Source organism: Symsagittifera roscoffensis, chromosome 1 (assembly GCF_963678635.1).
Source record: "Symsagittifera roscoffensis chromosome 1, txSymRosc1.1, whole genome shotgun sequence".
Taxonomy (NCBI): Eukaryota; Metazoa; Xenacoelomorpha; order Acoela; family Convolutidae; genus Symsagittifera; species Symsagittifera roscoffensis.
Genome location: NC_087062.1, coordinates 59,553,884 through 59,573,202, shown reverse-complemented (window position 1 = coordinate 59,573,202; position 19,319 = coordinate 59,553,884). Strand labels below are relative to the sequence as shown.

Genomic DNA, 19,319 nt, shown 5'->3' with positions numbered 1-19,319 from the left:
AGGTAAAGTATTTGTGTCATTGGAGCTTAACCAAGTTTCGCATGAACACAAAAGGAGACATCAGGAGACATGATATGTAAAAGTTTGATACAGGATAAACGTTTTTCAAGGCTGACCAAACTACGAGCATTCCAAGATACAACTGTTTCACTGGTCATTCATGCAGTAATATCCACGACAATGTCTTTGTGAAAGAGTTGTAAATTCAGAATTTTCAGATCTTGCTTTGGAGTTCCGCTATTGATTAATTCCCAGCGTTTCTTGAGAATTAGTTTTTCCAATGCAAGTTCATCACTTGTTAGAGACTTCGATATAAACACTGGTGTGCGAAATTCTTTGAGAAGTTGTGCTTTTTTCAGAACTTTGCTAGCAGTCCATTCATTGGAAAATTTCACCAAATCAGAACGAGGTCGTGTATTAGTGGATTTGAATTGACCCAAACGCTTAATTGAGGATACCTTATATCGATCCCACTCATTCAAATGCTTAAGTACATCAGATACAAGGTTTTCATCAGACTCCATCCTTTTCAACTGTGTATTATCAGTTGGTTCAGGAAGGTTCTGAATGCGAATGTCAAGTTTGCGTTCAAGTTTCTCAGTAGATACTCTCGACTGAGTGTTAACAGCATGTAAAATAGTAGATAAGTTGTCCTTCACTAACTTATCAACAGTATTAGGTAACTCTGAAAGAGCTTCCTTGATAGCATGTTGAACAGTAACATGAGAAACAGGTAAACAAATTTTGCATCTGAATAACAGTAACTTAGCTTTAGTAATTTGCGGGATAAGATCAGGTGGTAGACCGCAACAGGCATTGTGAAACCACTCATCACAAATGTCGCACTGTATCCATTGTGATCCAGGTTCTCCAGTCTTCTTGCATTTCGCACAGTTTCCGATATCCGTTGTGACAACATCCGTTGTGGATCCTGAGTCTGCACGTCTGGTTCGCATACTCAAAATATGAAACTATTTAATAAGTTTATCACCACAATTAGAACGAATGACTGAGTTCTAACTGATTCCTGAGTTAAAACTTATTCATTCAAAACTTCTTGAGTTAGACTTAATTACCCCAAATTAGTTCTAGAATTGCTTTACCATTATTAGTTATTCGATTTTAGAGGTCGTGTCGTTATGTGAATAACTAATTTAAATTTCTTGATTGATATTTTGTGATTAAGGAGAAATTTTGGGTTTATCCATCTGAAATGGATCAAGGGTCCACGGTCCAATAAAAACTAACGGTATACTTGAGGTTCCGACCCTGTTGTTAACGGCGTTTGCGTGTTCTAGGTATTTTGAGACCTGAGCATGGGGGCGTTCTTATTTCTAGAGTGGGGGAGTTTTTTGGTAGTAGCCTTTACGCTGTAACACGGTTTGTAGTCTCATGTCGCAAGTGAAACAAATTGGCTCCGACCGCATGAAGTAGAAAAACACAAGAGATAATGTCCCTGACTCTTGAGCCAATGGTCATAGGGCCTATTGCTCTCAGCATCATATGTGCCTTAAGTAGGCGACTGTTACACTGAAATCCAGTGTGGCAAGGAGGGTTCAGTTCGTTGATGCGAAAACGGAGTACGAGTCATGCTCGGACTGTTCATCCGGAGATGAGACTTTGTCCGGGGAGTCAACTCAGGGCCAAAGTTATTTGTCCGGGGAGTCGATGCCAGGGCGACCGAAGGACAGAATTTGGGGAGTCGAAAAAAATGAAGGACAAACTTGAAGGTGGCTGTGTAGACTCCATCAGCTCGTGTGACGATTCGAAGTCTCAAACCTGGGGGAACGTGTCTGAAACGACTTCAAATTCAGACGCGTCAGAGATAGCGATCCATTCCTCACTAGTGGAATGGAAACAGCACGGGTTAGACAGAGAGTTGCATCTAGACCCAGACAGAGACAGGTATACCTCCGATGGGTAAAGGACTGTTGTCGATCATGCCGTAGAAGCACTTAAGTTGATAGCCGTGTCGAAGAGTCCGACTAGACTACTTCCGCATCCTACGGTCGTCCGTATCAATCTGTAACCCTTGAAGCAAGAGGCGACACCATTGAAAAAGATATGGTGTTAAAATGATGGACGATGCCCATGCTCCGGAACGTCTCTTAGAAGCTACCCGATAGCCGAAATACACGAATCTAAATGAAAGAATCCACTGTGATATTCCGGAAGTTACCGTGCGGAGTCCATCTTTTTCCTGGTTAACTAATGTGATCGCAATTGGTCAACTAACTTACTATTACCACTGCCACTACAACCAAATCCCTGCACTTAACAAAACTTTGCTACATGATTTTTTGTTCGTATCGAATTTTTGCCTTGGTTTTTCAGAGGTTTTAGCCTTATTTTTAATTTCAGATATGAGTGGAAGATCGAGAAATGTTCCGAGAGAATTTCGTAAAAAGGTAAAAAGCAGATCCAGATCATGTGATAGCTCTCGAAGCAGGCACTATGATAACTGCGTGGAAGCGAGTTCACTCAAATACCAAATGCGGCAGCAGCAATATCCAAAGGTTTCTGGATCCTCGAGGAGTTACAAGTACAGTTCACCGAAGCGATCAATGAAAAGGCCACATTATCGCCAAGAGGATAGCATCAGGTACGATTTAAACCAAATTTTTTAAAAGATACGCAAAATTTCCAGCCAAATATTTGACGTTAGAATTGGCCAATCATTTGCAGATAGCAGAGACTTTTGTCGGCAGTCATTGGTCTGCATATCTGCGTCTTTTTGCTGGAAGTACCTTTTTACCCTTGCTATGTAATGTAATTTGCTTTAGAGTTTTTTTTAATGTTACGAGTCATCAATCACTATTTTCCTGAATAGCTTTTGGTAACCCAAAATTCCTATTTCCCATCGTGGCTGAAAGGGTTCTCAACGACCCTATAAACCTTTTTTCTAGGACACCTGTTTTTTTTGGGAAATCCTTTCAACTTGAGAGTGATTTGAACAATAACTACACGTGGTAAACAAAAATTTAATATAAAAGTTGAGATAGCATCTTTTTGAATTCTCTGAATTAACACTTACGCATATAAGAGATATGGGAAAGTTGTGGTATGGTGGTCTTTACTTTTTATTATAGTACAAGTGATGCTAAGGTTTTGCTCGCTAAGTGCAGTTTCGCCTCCGTGTACAGCGTTGGTTTTTATTGATGCCAAATACTGACTGTTTCATGGTCTCTAATGGACAGTTTTCAGTTCAATTCAGAGTTTCTGGTTTGTAGGCGGTATGTTGCCTCTATCATTCAGCTCCGAAGTTCCTCAGACTTCTTTTCGTGTATTCGGAATTATTCACTTAACCAATGCCAGTTCGCTGGACACAGTTTAATTTAGTAAACAGTTCCAATCCACTAAACTGTTCCAGTTTCCGTTGATTTGGTCGACATTTTTTTTGTTGATCTTCTGTTTGTGCCTTCGTTGGTATCTTTCATTCAATTCTAATATTCCGCAGATTTTTCAACTCTGGTACATTTTTTGCGGCTCTTTACTGCACATTTTCTACCATTTTGATATGCTTTCTCAGTCGTACAGTATAGTACTCCAAGTGAGGTCTTCTTCGTCTTCGTAGGGCGTTTTCGAGCATTACTGCCCATTGCCCGCCATATGTATATCTCTCACAATTGCTTTCCACTGCGGCCTGTTCAGTGCAGTATCTTTGGCCAAATCGAACCAGCTTGCCTCCCAGTTCTTGTGGGTCATTTTTTGGGGTTTCAAGAATGGGCGGAGTTCCTTCTTCACTAACCGTCTCCACGAGTTCTTTACTCCACCGGGGGGTCTCTTCCAGTTGTCGGCTTTCTCAAATTCCAGGCATGCGTTGGGTATCATGTTGGGTTCCATGCGTAGGGTGTGCCCTAGCCATTTGAGGCGTCTTTGTTGTACGGTGGAACTCATGGTGTCTGTCGGAGCACCAAGGTTTCTCAGGCATCTGCAGTTGAAGGAGTCGAGGCGTTGAGTATCGGATGCCTTGACTGGCCAGGATTCACATCCGTACAGGAGCACGCTTTCGACACATGCTTTGTATACTTTCGATTTGATTCTGGTCGGGACTGATCTTTGTTTCCAGAGCTTGTCTAATTGTTTGAAGCGTCCTGTTGCTTTTCCGAGGCGGATCTGGATTTCGTGTGACACGTCACCATCGAGTTGCAGGTTGCTGCCTAGGTAGGTGAAAGTATTCACCCTATCGATGGGGGCGTCATTGCAGGTCATTTGGTCTCCAGGATAAGCAGAGCAGAATTTCGTTTTAGATGTGTTTATTTCAAGACCGCCTTTTGCAGCGGCGCGAGTGACTAGATCAAGAAGTGTCTGTGCGTCTTTGATATTGTCTTCAAGTAAACAGATATCAGCGAAGTCTAGATCTGTAATTACCATATCGTCAAGGGCGATGCCAAGGGGTTGGTTTTCCGTTGCTTCGAGCAATGCCCAGTCGATTACAAGGTTGAACAAGAATGGTGCAAGTATCGAACCTTGTCTGACCCCTGAGACAATGGCAAATGGGTTAGATAATGAGTTGTAAACCCTGACTGTACTAAACATGACTCTTAGGATTTGGAGGATTTTGGATGGGAGGCCGTGACTCTCGAGGATGCACCAGATTGTCTCGCGGTTGACGCTGTCAAACGCAGCTTTAAAGCCAATAAATACGAGAACAGTCTGTCTATTGTATTCGTGTCTTTGTTCTACTATTTGTCTGATTGCAAATATTTGATCGCGAATCCGCGCTTCTTTTTGAAGCCAGCCTGGTTGTCTCTAGCAACTGTATCATAGGCTGGTTCGAGCCTGTTTTTAAGGATCGCCTCTAAGATCGTGAAAGCGATATTCAAGAGTGAGATGCCACGATAGTTTGAGCATTTGGCTTTGTCGTCTTTTTTGTGGATGGGGACTATGACTGCTGTCTTCCAGTCATTTGGAATCTTCTCCTCTTTCCAAATAAGTGAGAGAAGGCGTTGCAAGTGGGGAAGAAGTTCATGTTGGCCATGAATAAAAAGTTCCGGGGGGATATTATCATTTCCTGCTGCTTTGTTTGTCTTCAATTTTCTTATTGCGAGCGAGATTTCGTCCAAACTGGGTGTATCAGTGTTGATTTGTGAGAGGGCTTGGCTGCGAATTTGAGGGGTCGCTAGATTTTTTGTTGGCCGGTTTAGTAGTTGTTCGAAATGGTTGGCCCATTGTTTAATTTTGTCATTTGTATCAGTGATAAGTTTTCCATTCTTGTCTTTCACTGTATCGATGTTTGGGGCTTTTGTTCCGGTTAGTTTCCTTACAGCATTGTGTACTCTTCTCGAGTTTCCGTTTGCATCTGCCGCAATGAGATCATCAGCGATGGTCTCGTAGAAGTTCTTTTTATCTACCCTGACCGACCGTTTGATGTCCCTGGAAATGTTTTTTTTTTGGATTTTGCTGTCCTGGCCCTGGTTCGTTTTTCCACCAGTTGTAGGGTCGTTGGCGAGATCCAAGGGTTCCGGATTGACTTCTTTTTGGGAATGTTCTTTTCCGTTGATTTTGTCAGCGCGTCTTTGATGCCCGTCCAGTAGCCATTGACGTCGCTTTCGTTTTGCAGGCTACCCAATGTGCGGTTTAGATCCTTGCGAAAGGCGTCGGAGACTTTTGGGTTTCTAAGTGTGTTGACATCATGTCGGAAAGATTTGGGGGCTTTTGTGTATACCTTCAATTTGACCTTCAGCTTGGCTTTGAGCATCTTGTGGTCAGACTGAATTAGGCAGTTTTTCTGGCCCACCGTGTGGACATCATCTATGCCAGATCTCCATCGTCTGGATATCAGGATGAAGTCAATCTGGTTTTGCGTTCTTCCATCGTTGGATATCCATGTTGGGAGTTTGTGCACCGATTTTTGAAACGTGGTGTTCGATAAGACGAGGTTGTTGTTCATTGCGTAGCTGATGAGTCGATCACCATTGCTGTTGCGATCGCCAATGGTGAATTTTCCAATGTTGGCTGCTTCGGAGTTGCATCTACTTCCAATTTTTGCGTTGAAGTCGCCTGCAACGATCATCAGATCCTTTTTTGGGACCAAGCCCGTCAGCTTGGAGAGGTCATCATAGAACTCATCTTTGATTTCGTTTGCTTTGTCTTCAGTTGGGGCATAACTACAGATAATTGAGAGGGGGGCTGGTTTGGCATGGATGCGGATGTAGCATAGGCGTGGTCCCATTGGTCTCCACTCCATAATGTGGTTGGCTAGTTTTGTTTCAACGGCTATACCAACACCATGGAGCCCCTGCTTGTCATCGTATCCGGAGCAATAAAATTTATAGGAGGGAGTGTCTGCAACATCGTTGATGTTGATGGAGGGGGATCCTTGGAATCGGGTTTCTTGGATGCAGGCCACTTGAATATTCAGTGATTTTAGCGTTGAAGCCATTAGTGCGAGGCTTTCCGGTGGAAGGAGTGTGCGTGTGTTCCAAGTAGCTAGATTGATTTGAGATTTGGAATGATTGACCGACTTGGCTTTGCTCCCCAATGCGGCTGAGTTGGGGGCCCCAGGTACCGCGGGAACCGTAGCTGAAAGTGAATTGTTTGATCGAGTTTTCATATGGGTACATGGCTGAATACATCCGAGGGTTCGCCACTCCCTGGGATGCCAGAGCTCCGTTAGCCCCACACTGCTGGCAGCAGTGCAGGTACACCCCTGCACCACGATGAGGAGGAGATGGGTTCTACAGGGGTCTTACAAGTGAGGTCTTACAATTGACTTGTACGAGTTACGCATGACGGCAGAGGAAATTTTTACAAAACTTCTTTTGATGAGTGCCACTACGCTCTTAGCTTTCTTTCTTTTCTTGTTAACATGCTGCTCAAACAATGTTTGGACTGGATCATATTAAAGTCCTTTCACTCGTGATTTGACCACATAAAAAATTTTCCAACCGGTTTGAAATTTTTGATTTTTTGTCCTAATTCAAGCGAATGAAGCAAGCGAGCAGGCTTTTTTTGTTTTCCACGCAAAATCGGCTATACCATAAATAATCATCGGACTGGGTCGAATATTGAAGCCTTTTCAGTCAGTGTGAAATTTTTGATTTTTTGTCTAATTTCGAGCAAGTGAGCAGGATTACATTAGCTTATTTATGCTTAATTTAGGCCATGAAAGTTTTGTTTTACTCAAATCTACTTTTTCGCTCAGATTCCTTTATCACACCAAGCCGAAAAAACGGCACTAATTGGAAAAATAATTTTGTTGTAATTGTCTAAGACTGCTCGGAACATTCTGTGCTAATAAGTTTCAAAATAAGTTTCAAAATTTACATTAGCTTATTTATGCTTAATTTAGGCCATGAAAGTTTTGTTTTACTCAAATCTACTTTTTCGCTCAGATTCCTTTATCACACCAAGCCGAAAAAACGGCACTAATTGGAAAAATAATTTTGTTGTAATTGTCTAAGACTGCTCGGAACATTCTGTGCTACTTGCACAGTAACCGGCTATCTTTGTATACTATAATTTCGTACTTTCATTCGCTTTGACAGGGTCATCGATTGTCATAGAATAAAAGTTGATCATTAATCCAACCTAGAAAGATAGTTTGGTAGTTCCCTTGCTGACTCTGCACCGTCTATTTTGTTGAAATTTTTCGCATCGTCTGCAAATATATAAGTTTCAAATGAAGTTACTTCTACCATTGATTTGATGAATTTTCAATTGGTCCTATCACAGAACACAATTGGTCCTAGCACGCAACACAGTCAAATGCTTTGCAGAAATCCATGTAAATAAAAAAAGTGATCCTCCCATGGCCGAAAAACAGATTCTGGAAAAATTCGGAACACTTCCCTCTTCGGAGTAGTAGACTGTGAAATAGAAGTACACCCTCAGCTTTAGTCCAAATTTCACAAATGTCCCTCTATCTTCAAAAACACTGACGTCGGTATAGAAAACATCGGACAAATCATGAAAGACTACCAAAGAAAATTGAATGATGAAAAGCCTCACAGGATGTTGATTTCAAGCATGAAACTCGAAAAAGGACCTCTGATAACTCCTTTCCTTAACTTCTACCTCGAACAAGGGCTCGTAGTGAAGAAATTTTTTTAGTACGATGGTTGCAAGTGCTTCAACTCCTTTTCGATTCCGTAGTTGAAGCAAGGTGTAAGGACAGCTTATTGAAGATTCGAGTGATGTGGCTAAAACTTTGAAGCTAATTGGAAGGAAATAGCTCATACGGTTCCCAGACAATAGATCGCTCCAAACATACAAAGACAAAAAATTTTTGATGGACACGGAGTTAGCAAGCTAGTAAACACCCGCTACTTCAAGACGTTGATTGAGTTACCAAACCATATCTTCGAAGTGGAGGTAGCGAAAAATCAAATCGAACAAAAAGAAATCATTGTGGGCTTATTTGCTTTGCAGTATGTTATGATGATGACGTTGCTGCTTTATTATAACTTCTTTGATGTTTTTCTTACTGAAAACTACGAGTTTATTGAAACTGATACGGACAGTTTGTAAATTGCTGTCAATGGAGAAAAGATAAAGATATTATCAAAGCTGAAATGAAACAATATTAGAATTCTAAGTAAGCAATCAGAAAATTAACGAGAACTTTTTTGCGCTGATGCTGAAAGTAATTTCTTTCCTCCCGAATGTTGCAATGACCACAATAAGTTCGATCAAAGAACTCCTGCGTTATTTAATGTGGAATCCTGTTGCACTGAGATGGTAGCATTTTGCTCAAAGACCTACTGCTGCTTTCGCGAATGATCAAAAACAGTAAAATTAAGCTCCAAAGGAATAAATCAGTCAGCCCTTATCAACGATTCCTCGATGAGTAAGTATCGAAAAATTCTCATGGAACAGGAAAAATTTGAAACAGTTAACCGAGGATTTCGTGTCGTTTGTAACACGAAAGTATGTTCTTACGAATTGAAGAAAAATGGGTTCAATTACTTCTACCTCAAACGAAAAGTACAGGAGGACGGGATTCATACCGATCCTTTGGATATTTAACCTACATTTATTTAACGTTATTTTTTAAATTGTACGCTTAAGTATCCTTTAACCAACATTTAATTTCATTCAGTTTTTAAGCAAAGTTTTCTTTTTGATAGAAATTTTGAGTAGTTTCAAACCCGCCCCATCTGTTACAATACTCATTTCTCACGCTTCGGAAAACACAATCGACATTTGGGGATTTTTTTTTCATTGTTTGAAAGTTTTGCTTACGGTTATCGGCGGCGTCCACATCACCGCGGGGGCGTGGGGTCTTTCATCTGGTGTAGTCGAATTTTCTTAAAAAGAGGTTTCAAGATTTGTTTTGGTGTGAAAATTTCTTTACGCTCGGTAATCGGCGTCACAACTAGTGTTGGCATTGTACTGGTACCGGTATTTTCGGTACTGGTGCGTACCGGTACGTACCAGTACATGTACCGGTACGTACCGGTACCTGACATTTTTTTTGACTAAAGCTCGGAAAAAAAGGTATGCAAAACTGTTAATTCAGTCGGAATCCGAATTAATTGGTGCAACCAAGTAGTCAATTGGATCATCAGAGTCCAGTAGTGCAGAGTTGGTGTATATGAACACCAATTTCTTGACTTTTTCGTTCAGAAGCCGGTTCCGTTTCTTGGTATGTATGAAATCAAATGTGCTCCATGCTCGTTCGCTCGATGCGTTGGAAATCGGTACATTGAATATTCGTAAGGCAATTTTCTGTAACATTGGGAAATCGTTCCGGCCATAAATTGTCCAATATTGAAATGGTGTCATCTCAAAGTACTCTTTCTTCGTCTGCGGGTCCATGAGTGTGAATTGACTCAAAAAGTTGTTCAGTTCTCGGTTGAATGCGACATCTGCATTTTCTTCCACAAACAGGTTCTTAGCGTACTTCCGAAGCTGTTGTATAGTGTCGAGGCGATCGGTGCCTACCATATCAGATGACTCGGTGTTCCGGGGAGTCAAAATAAATGAGAATCCCATGGACTCTGTATGAATAAAATTCCAACGTTTTTCAACCAGCTCGGTATACAACTTCTTGTCGGCTGCTGGAAAAGTTGCATAGTGCGCAGTTAACTTCAGAAAATATGAGTACACACATGACAAGTCGGCTGAATCCCTCTCGAATTTACCAATTATTTTTGTTGGGTACTCAACTCGCTCGATAAAACGCGAAAGTCCTTCCCAAAATTGTGGGTCTCGTACAATGCCAAGAAACGAATCCCGTTTTGCTGCCTGTTGTGATCTGACATCTTCAATAACGCCATCAATTGCCAAAAGCGAAATGACACCCTTGTTGTCTAGAAGTGATTTGGCACAATTATAACGTGAATACCAGCGAGTAATAACAGGTAGACAAATTTGTTTTTCCACTCTCAAATTGGCCTTGATTTCGCGATATTTAGCCAAAACGATGTGCCTCTCTTTGATATATCGAACAACCTGGACTGCCTGGTTCAAAACGTTGTTGTTTTCTTCAATATCGCAAATATCTTTCACCAACAGATTCATGGTATGGGCAGCACACCCGTTAGCAAAAACTAGTGGATATTTTTCTTCAATTTTGTCGAGAGCTTTTTTCATGCAAATGGCGTTATCACTGACCACAGACAGTAGTTTTTCACTTCCGAGCTCGTCAATTACCTCAAATAATTCTTTTGCAGTATTTTCAGCAGTTTGCGGCACATTTGAGGTATCAATTGACTTGTAAAAAAGGGGTTTCTTGCCAGGTACAATCACAATATAGTTCACGATGTGATCATTGCGGGTGTTAGACCAACCGTCCGTAACAATGGAATAAAACTTACTTTCATTCATCCAAGTGTCGAATTTTTGCTTCAAAATACCGTAAGCTTTGTCTAACAAATGTCCACTCAAGCTTTTCCGGCTGGGCATTTGGGTAACATATGCCGGTCTCACAGCCTTAATAAACTCTTTCATGGCAAAACTGTCAATAACTTGAAAAGGAATACCAGTTCTGTAGAACAAATTCGCAAGAAGTGTATCATAATTTTCTTTCTGTTGCAGGGTCAGTTTATCTACCCATGTGTCGACGATAGGCGTAGCACTGGTAATTTTCGGTTTCTTAGCAAGTGGTTCGAAACTTTGTGATAAGACTGTAATATCGTTGCTAGAAGAACTCGCCACAATAACTTCTCTGGATTTGAAAAGTTCTTTCTCTTGCGCAGATTGACCAACGCATTTGCCACCACGTTTATGACTTTCAAGTTTCTGTTTAGTCCAGAAAATTGAAGTTCCACAGACTTTACACGTTCCTTTTCTATACGAGGTTTTGTCTTTCAAATACGTCGCGATATCATAAGTTTCGTTTCCCATGGTGAGACAGCACAAAAGAACACTATACATCTGAAATAAAACGACTGATGCAGTGATATTTGTTGACACATCGACTCTGACAGCATATTAATCACACACTGAAAGTAAATATTACGTCATTTTTCTGAGAAATACTGGTACTGGTACAGGTACCGGAAATATCGGTACTGGTACGGTACCGGTACCCGTACCGGTACTAAATGTACCGGTACCTGGTACCTGCCAACACTAGTCACAACTCACGACAGAGGGTTGCAGTAACATCTGGTCTTGTCGAATTTTAATAAAGTGAAATTGTAAGAATCTTTTCTTGTGAAAATTTTGTTTACGGTCGATAATCGGCGTCCCCACCCACCACGGAGGGTAACAACTGATGGTGCCGAATTCAAATAAGGTGAAATTTCAAGATTTTTTTTTGTGTGTGATGAAAGTTTGTTTACGTCCATCGCCTAAATAAACAAAACATTTCTAGGTCTTTGTAAACAATTGAAACTAATCAGAGAGCGCCATTTTTACGCAGGGTTTTGCGCCGTATATACTATTTTCGCCTCTTAGTTTAAATTGTATATTCAAAAATAACTGCGGTCGAATTTGTGCAGCAACTGGTATTTTTTGTTTGAATTTGTTTTCCCATTTTTCCGATTCAAGGCAACTAATATTTCCGTATGTTTTGAAAATTAAGCTGTTGAATAATAAGTATTCCTAGCAACAAACCAAATTGAGCTTCTGTTAAGCTGCCACTGGCGCAATCGTAGTAGATACTGACAAAGCACGCAATGTTTTAATGTTACTTTTTCGCAGTTTTTTATAATTTTTTCCCTTGTCGCAAGTAATGCGAAGCAGATTTGAGCCGAGTTCGTCTTTTTTCAAGGTTTCTTTTGAAATATTGGTTTCACTAGACGAAACATTTGTTTCAGCATACAGAGAAAACAGCGAAAAATTTCGAGAACTACCTCAACCTGTCGACAGCAGTCTAATAATTACGCATACGAGGCGGAGAAGGAGGGCAAAAAGGGACGAAGATCGAACTACCCTGTGCTAACCACTAACACGGCCAAGCAGCGAAGTTGCAGTAGTCCTCGGCGGACTAATTCGCAGTATCAGCAGCATCAACGCAGACGGAAGCCTCGCAGGCACTCCGAGTCGTCTTACTCGAACTCTCGTTCCAGCAGCGACGATGGATACAGAAGCTTAGAAGTCGCCAAGGTAAATTAGTTCATACGACTTACCTCATTCGTTTCCAGTCACACAAAACACACATTTAATTGCCCATTTAATTAAACATTTAATTGCCCTCACAAGTTACACCTTTAATTGCTCAAAAATATTGCCCTTACGCGTGTAAATTTTGAGTAATTTTACTTTTTAGCCCCCAAAATGCGACGAAGAAGGTCACCTGGTCTATAAGAAAGGAGACTTGATTCAAGGCAGATATGAGCTTCTTTCTACGCTTGGTGAAGGCGCGTTTGGAAGAGTGATCAAATGCGCGGATCATGACCGGAATGGTCGCCGAATAGCTCTGAAAGTAATAAAAAATGTGCAGAAGTACAGAGAAGAGGCGAAGTTAGAGATCAAAGTGCTGGAGACGATCATAGACAAGGACCGAAAGTTCAAATCCGGCTGCATCTACCTCTTGGACTGGTTCAACCTGCACGGCTTCATGTGCCTAGCTTTCGATCTCCTTGGAAAGAGCATATACGATTTCCTGAAGGACAACAATTATTACCCATTTCCAATGAAACACATTCGCAAGATAGCACAACAGCTAGGTAAATAAGCATGATCAAATTAGAGAAAACTCTAGTTTTAACTGTTTGACAAACATTATATTTCGTGTCTGACTCATGATACCCCTAGCTCCCTCTTTTTCCAGTAGATAAAAAAGTGATGCTGAGCATATTTGAAAATACAATGATATCTGATTTTCTTTAAGGAAGCGCCGTGAAGTTCTTGCACGATCATGGTATGACTCACACAGACTTGAAGCCGGAGAATATTCTTTTCATTGATAGCAGTTACGAGATTATGTGGAATGTAGACAGACACAGAGAAGAGCGAATTCTGCGCTGCTGTGAAATTAAGTTGATAGACTTTGGATCCACCACTTTCGACGACGAGGTAAAGTTAGGCTGTCATCTAGTTAAGAAATTAATCGGCGGTACCAGTTTGGGAGTTTTCGAAGAGTTTTATTTTTTTCTTCCTCTTAATCGAATCGGCTTCGTTCAACCCAGGCAGGGGCGGATCTAGGGATTTCTTTTTTTTCTAGGTCGACCAAATTGAAAAAACGTAAAAAAGCTGCAAATACAATATTTCTCTGTTAATTTGTCCTCCATATAAAAATGCCTATCATACAAGTCATTGAAGAAGTCCCCGGGCAATTTCCCTATTATACAATTTCCGTTCAAACTGTGTGCAAACGTTTTGGCCAAATAAAAAATATCATAATTCTTTCATATTTAGGCGAATTTGAATTTGACCGAGTCTGCAGTTTGAGATTCTTTTGTTCATCAAAACTTTAGTTTTCTTTTGCATGGGAAAAAATATTTTATTTATTTTTAAAGTGAGGAAAAAAATTCTTTTTTTTAGCTGCTAAGTCAGTTCTGTTCTCAAAGATGAAATTTCCAAAAAAAAATAGCATGCAAAAACTTCAAGTTCATGCATAAGTCTTGACAAAGTATTTTGCCCAGGAGAATCAAAAGTCCCGATGAGGTTCTCAGAGAAGACAAACACGATTTTTTCAAATCAAACAGTGTGAAAGCCAATAACAGTGAAAAGCGTATCTCAAAACGTAAAGTAACCTGCAAACTTTTTTAGCAATGGACGTTTCAATATGAGAAAAATCTTGGTTGGTTGTTACATTTAGTAGCAAAACACTGAAAATTGTTTCTAGCTTTCAACTATGGATAACATGTTTTTTAATAAGAGTACATTTATTTAAAAAGGTAGTCATGCGTTTACATCAAAGAAAAAATGCAAGTGCGAAGGAACTATTGAGAAAAGTATGTTTTCTTTCCAGCCATTTTCGAAACGACCTGAAAGAAAACTCGTAGAGACGCGAAGTGTGTTATCTTAAGAAAACCTTTTCAAACGTGATTTATAACCCATAAATAGGAGCGGTTCTGGGAATTTCTCGAGGGGGAGAGGCGGATTTTCAAAAAAAAATGAAAATTTTGTCGACCTTTTTTTTGGGTCGACCAAATTTATTTTCTGAGCTCTCCCAAACCTCTACAAAGACCCTAATTTGACAAAATTTTCTCCGCCGCAGGCAAACTTAAAAAGGCCATAAAGGCGTTTTTAGGCACTTTTTGGAAAATTGTGACTAAAAAATCGCGTTTTTTCGGCGCGCGCTCCCCTTCAAAATTAGTATATTTCGGCGCCAAAGGCGCTTTTGGAGAAATTTAAGGGTTGTTCGGCCAAAAATGGGTTTCATAAAATAATACCAAAGGGGAGACCCTTTGATTGGTGAGGGGGGGGTCGAGTCCATATTGAGAGGGCGTCCGCCCTTGAACCCAGCTATTTCACATGACCTTAATAATGTGATCATGTCCATGACTAACAACATGGCTCCTCTATTTCAGCACCACACAAAAATTGTACAGACGAGGCACTACAGAGCACCAGAGGTGATTCTGGAACTAGGATGGTCCCAGTCATGTGACGTGTGGAGCATAGGATGTATTCTATTTGAACTATACACCGGTAAGTCTGGAATAAATACTCCTATAAAATCAGCTATATTCACCATTGGTTGTGTCCTGGCACACATCTCTTGCATTGCATTGTATCACTCATTTTAATTGCAGGTGAAACAATGTTCCTCACGCACGACAACCACGAGCACCTAGCCATGATGACATACATTCTTGGTCGAATCCCGTCCTCCATGATTAAGAAGTCAAAGAAGACCAAATACTTTTACCATGGTCGGCTCAACTGGGATTTCGATGAGCGCAACTCCAGCAACAAGTACATCAAACAGCACTGCAAACCCCTATCCAGGTAAAATTGCTTTGTAATACGCTTGCTTGCAGTGGACTGGTCTATGTTAGGTTGACAACTATGGCGGGCCCGAGTGAAATACAGTTTCGGACTGCGCGTCAAAAGAGGAAAAGGCGTTTCTTGCGTCGAGAAAAAAAACGTTCAAATTGTTCAATATGTTTTTTATGGTTATACGCAAAACTTTCGTGTAAATAAGAAAAAACTTTCCTAATGAGATAAAATACGAGGTTTTTCGGATGTTATTCACGCTCATCGTAAATTTTTCTTCGCAACTAAAAAATTCGATTGTGCTTTATTCTTGCAACGATCTGTACTAGGAACGTGATGTGCTACCTTCTCTACAAACGGTTACTCTTGTTTCAATGTCAAAAATTTTGCAGGTTACTATTTGACCGTTTTTAGATGTTTGAAGCACAGAAATGAAGAAGATGAATTGCTGCTAGTATTACTCTGGGATTGTCTTGCATATGATCCAGAAAACAGACTGAGCATGAGCCAATACCTCAAACACGAGTACCTCCGATATGATTCTCCTCCAAACACAGTCAATGGCAGCAGCAGTTCCGCTCACAACGGCACCTCCAGTAAATCCAAGGCAGTCAGTAATAAGAGTTCAGGTAATACTTCTGCTCGTCGTGAGAGAAGCTCCTCAAAAAGCAGACACAGGACGGCGAAGCGAAATCAATCACTGCAGACACCCGACTCCTCAAAAGATAAACATTCGGAAGAATCGATCTCACCCAATGATCGAAAAGAGAGCCGTAGATCCGAGACGAGAAGTAGCACTAATCACAGTTAAAGTTGATGATCCTGTATTTGAACCTTACGAAGAATACAATTCGTCGATGTCTCAGCATCGCGTTAAAGAATGCATAGAACTTAAGCATCGACTTACTCACTTGCTAGTAATATTTTTTGAACGCTACTCAAATAGACCCAACAGGAACTGAACTGTTTTGTGAGACAAGTTTTAAATATAATTATTGTTCTTATGTATTCTAGTGTTAGTTTTTACGAGTTGTTTTGAACGATTTTTTTGCTTACCCAGATACAGCAAAGAGATAACGCTGTAAAAGAGTCAAAATTTAATTATTTTAACTGACCTGCAAACTTAGCTCTAAAAATCATTAGATTTGAAGCTCATTGGAATGTCGACAAGTTACGTGCCAGTGATTCGACAAAATAGAAACGAGTTTTACTAGCGGACAGGGGTAGTTCTTATTGTCAGCAGAGTTCAGTTTTTTATATGGCACAAAGGAGCCAAAGGTTACTAATAGTCAGACTATTTGAAAATCCAATTAATTAACAAACTATGAGGTACCCTGAAATCAACGCTCTACGGAAGCAAAAACATCAACAATTACCTGCAAATACATATTTCACGATGTCTACAAAATGTATAAATCACGTAGATTGTGAGCTACAGATTGAATATCAGAATGAGTTAAATATTCTAAAAAGTCCGGAACTAAATGATTATCGCGTAACAGATTGAAAAGTTTCGATTCCCTAAAGCTAAGCGAAGCTTGTTGTATTTGACACTTTTAGTTCGATATTTACAAGGGAAAATAAGTTGCTCGACGGGTCATGTAAACAGGATTCTCAAAACAGAAAAGATTTTTTTTAAACTTTCACAATGAAATCAAGCAAGGGATCTCATTACAAATTTGAGAAGTTCGTAGACATAAAGCTCGTGAACAGTTGAATTTTATTCAGTATGAAAATGTGAACGAATGCTATCATAATTTCGTTCGAAATGAAGCACGCAAGTTTTTTTTTTGTATCATCAAAAGAGGCAATAGTTGAGTATAACTGATGCAACCATATACGAGAATTCGGCATTGCAAAATTAGCGAATTGAAGTAAAATCAATTTTGGAACATAATGACGCTTTGTTTTTGCTGTTGTGCTGATTTTTGATACACAGATGCAACTGAACAAAAACAAGCGAAAAACGGCTAATTGTGCTTAAATTCAACAAAAAACGACAATACGGAAAAAAAGCCTTATGGCTTTGCAAAATTTGGAGATCGAACCCGCCATCTCATGCTTACAGGTCGAACATTTCGATAGCGCAAAAGCAAGGTAAAAAAATTGAATTGAATGAATTGTAACTTGAATCAAAAAGACAAGCAAAGCGTAGTGTTATACTGCAAAGTAAATACTTTTTTTCTAAATCAAATAAGAAATATTAGTGCCATTTTCTCAGTAGTCTACATTGACAATAAATATCACTTGCTTTGAAATTTGGTCAAAGGATAAAAAAGTTAATGATAAAAAAAGTTATACCTAGATTTTCTAAATCATACTTTATCAGATTTTCGAAATCCGTAATTGCAACACAGTTTAGTACTAGGCATTCTATTTTGTTAAATGCAAAATTAGTGTCGCTGCCTTCAGTGGCTTTAGTGACAAAAAAAATAGTTTTGGCAAGCAAAAAGTTTTCTGACTTTTTGCGAAGTTGCAGCTGCGCCTCTGTGTTTAATGATATAGCTGTTTTGTAGGAAGAGTTTTTTTCGAAAACGTTTTTTTTTACATTTTATGTATTTGATATGCAATACAGTGCATAGCCAGGCAGCGATAGTATTAATATGATCAAATTGTGTTGACGCTTGAGGTGGGGGTTTGAACCTCGTTATTTTGCTAGTTATGTACCAAATTTTTTGTACATATGGACGAACCGCAGCTTTGCACTAATCGCTTCATTTTTCCAATAAATATAATCAAAAATTGTAAGCTTTTCTTTTCCGTCGAAATTGATCACTATCACCTAGCAGCATATTTTCTTTTTTTTTCCAATGAAAATCAGATGACCCATTAGTGTAATTTATAATATCTCATAAAAACTTTACTTAATAATTCCAGGTAAAATTTCGACAAACTTTCATTAAATACTTTATTTCTATTTAATTAAATGAAAATAAAATGGGTGTTTTGTACAGACTTAAGTTCCTGTCGTGTCAGGACAATGTTTAAACGTTTGTATCTTTGTGCAATTCATTTTTATCAGATGGCTAGCATTTAACTATGTCATCCTTATTGACTAGCTTAACTTTGATACCTGTTCAATTAAGGAGCCCTGAACTTAAATCAACCATTTAAAGTTTTTTTTGTAAAACAGAAAACTGAAGAAAAAAGCAAAGCTAGAGAACTTTTCGCCTTTCGTCCAAGAAGTATCTCTCAATCGGCTGATGCTAAGAATTTGGTTTTTCATTCAAATACGTTTGATTTAGTCAGATAATTGAGTTATTCGGGTAAAAAGACAATTTGAATCTGATGAAATTATGTTTCATTTACTGTTCGCTGCAACTAAAGATCTTAAAATACAGTGCATTGCTTGACTAAAAACATCATTTTTCCTTGGAATAAAGCCTCTTTAGAATCAAAATATGAAAACTTGTAAAACAATTAACTAAAAGTAGTTATTTAAAACTAAATTGTTAAGCATGAAAATTTTTTGCCTTTTGCTAGAGCGTCCTTACTAAGCTATCAGACCAAAAACTCAAAATGTCAAGAATTGAATGAAGCAAATTCACTGAATAAATGGAGTCAAATGTACTGAATAAATGTTAAGATCAATAAACTACAGAGTACAAATTACCTTCCAATTCTAGCAATACAGGATACAAACGAAAAATTATATCAATTTTTTTTACCTTAGATGAGCTGGAAGCTTCGATGGAAGGCGACCAGAAAGCTTAAAAAATGCAGAAAAGAATTGAATTTTTTTCTTCAACTTATAGGCTGAGAACTTTGAAAATCAACAGGTAAAAAGTAAATTTGAAAGTATTCACTTAGCGAGCTCTTTTTCCTGTCAGTAATACCTTTGTTTTGATAGCATTGATTGTAAACAACCATTTTAAATTTATGCTGATGATTTTTGAGGTTGAAACCATGTTTAATGTAATTACACAAGCATACAATTGTGATTCACTTCGAATCCATTTTGTTTCTAACCCAAGCCGCATAAATTGGTACCATTTTTGCACAAAAAGCAATATCAGTCTTTGTGTAGCTGGTATCAAGTA

At 39.3% G+C, this 19,319-nt stretch overlaps 3 protein-coding genes across 3 annotated transcripts in view; 2 read left to right on the top strand and 1 right to left on the bottom strand.

Annotated features, from left to right (window-relative positions):
- Positions 1-988, bottom strand: part of LOC134846587 (uncharacterized) — a 115,945-nt gene extending 114,957 nt beyond the window's left edge. Inside the window, exon 1 of the mRNA XM_063863974.1 lies at positions 974-988. The gene's annotated coding sequence lies outside the window, so the exon portion shown is untranslated. The remainder of the gene's footprint in view (positions 1-973) is intronic.
- LOC134846566 (dual specificity protein kinase CLK2-like) overlaps positions 1-16,381 on the top strand; it is a 215,940-nt gene extending 199,559 nt beyond the window's left edge. Inside the window, exons 2-8 of the mRNA XM_063863952.1 lie at positions 2,364-2,602; positions 12,210-12,498; positions 12,662-13,061; positions 13,226-13,410; positions 14,871-14,991; positions 15,096-15,291; positions 15,694-16,381. Coding sequence (XP_063720022.1) covers positions 2,364-2,602; positions 12,210-12,498; positions 12,662-13,061; positions 13,226-13,410; positions 14,871-14,991; positions 15,096-15,291; positions 15,694-16,090 — 1,827 coding nt within the window. The 3' untranslated portion in view covers positions 16,091-16,381. The remainder of the gene's footprint in view (positions 1-2,363; positions 2,603-12,209; positions 12,499-12,661; positions 13,062-13,225; positions 13,411-14,870; positions 14,992-15,095; positions 15,292-15,693) is intronic.
- Positions 1-19,319, top strand: part of LOC134846602 (protein SET-like) — a 339,248-nt gene that overhangs the window by 107,193 nt on the left and 212,736 nt on the right. The gene's annotated exons all lie outside the window — the stretch shown is intronic.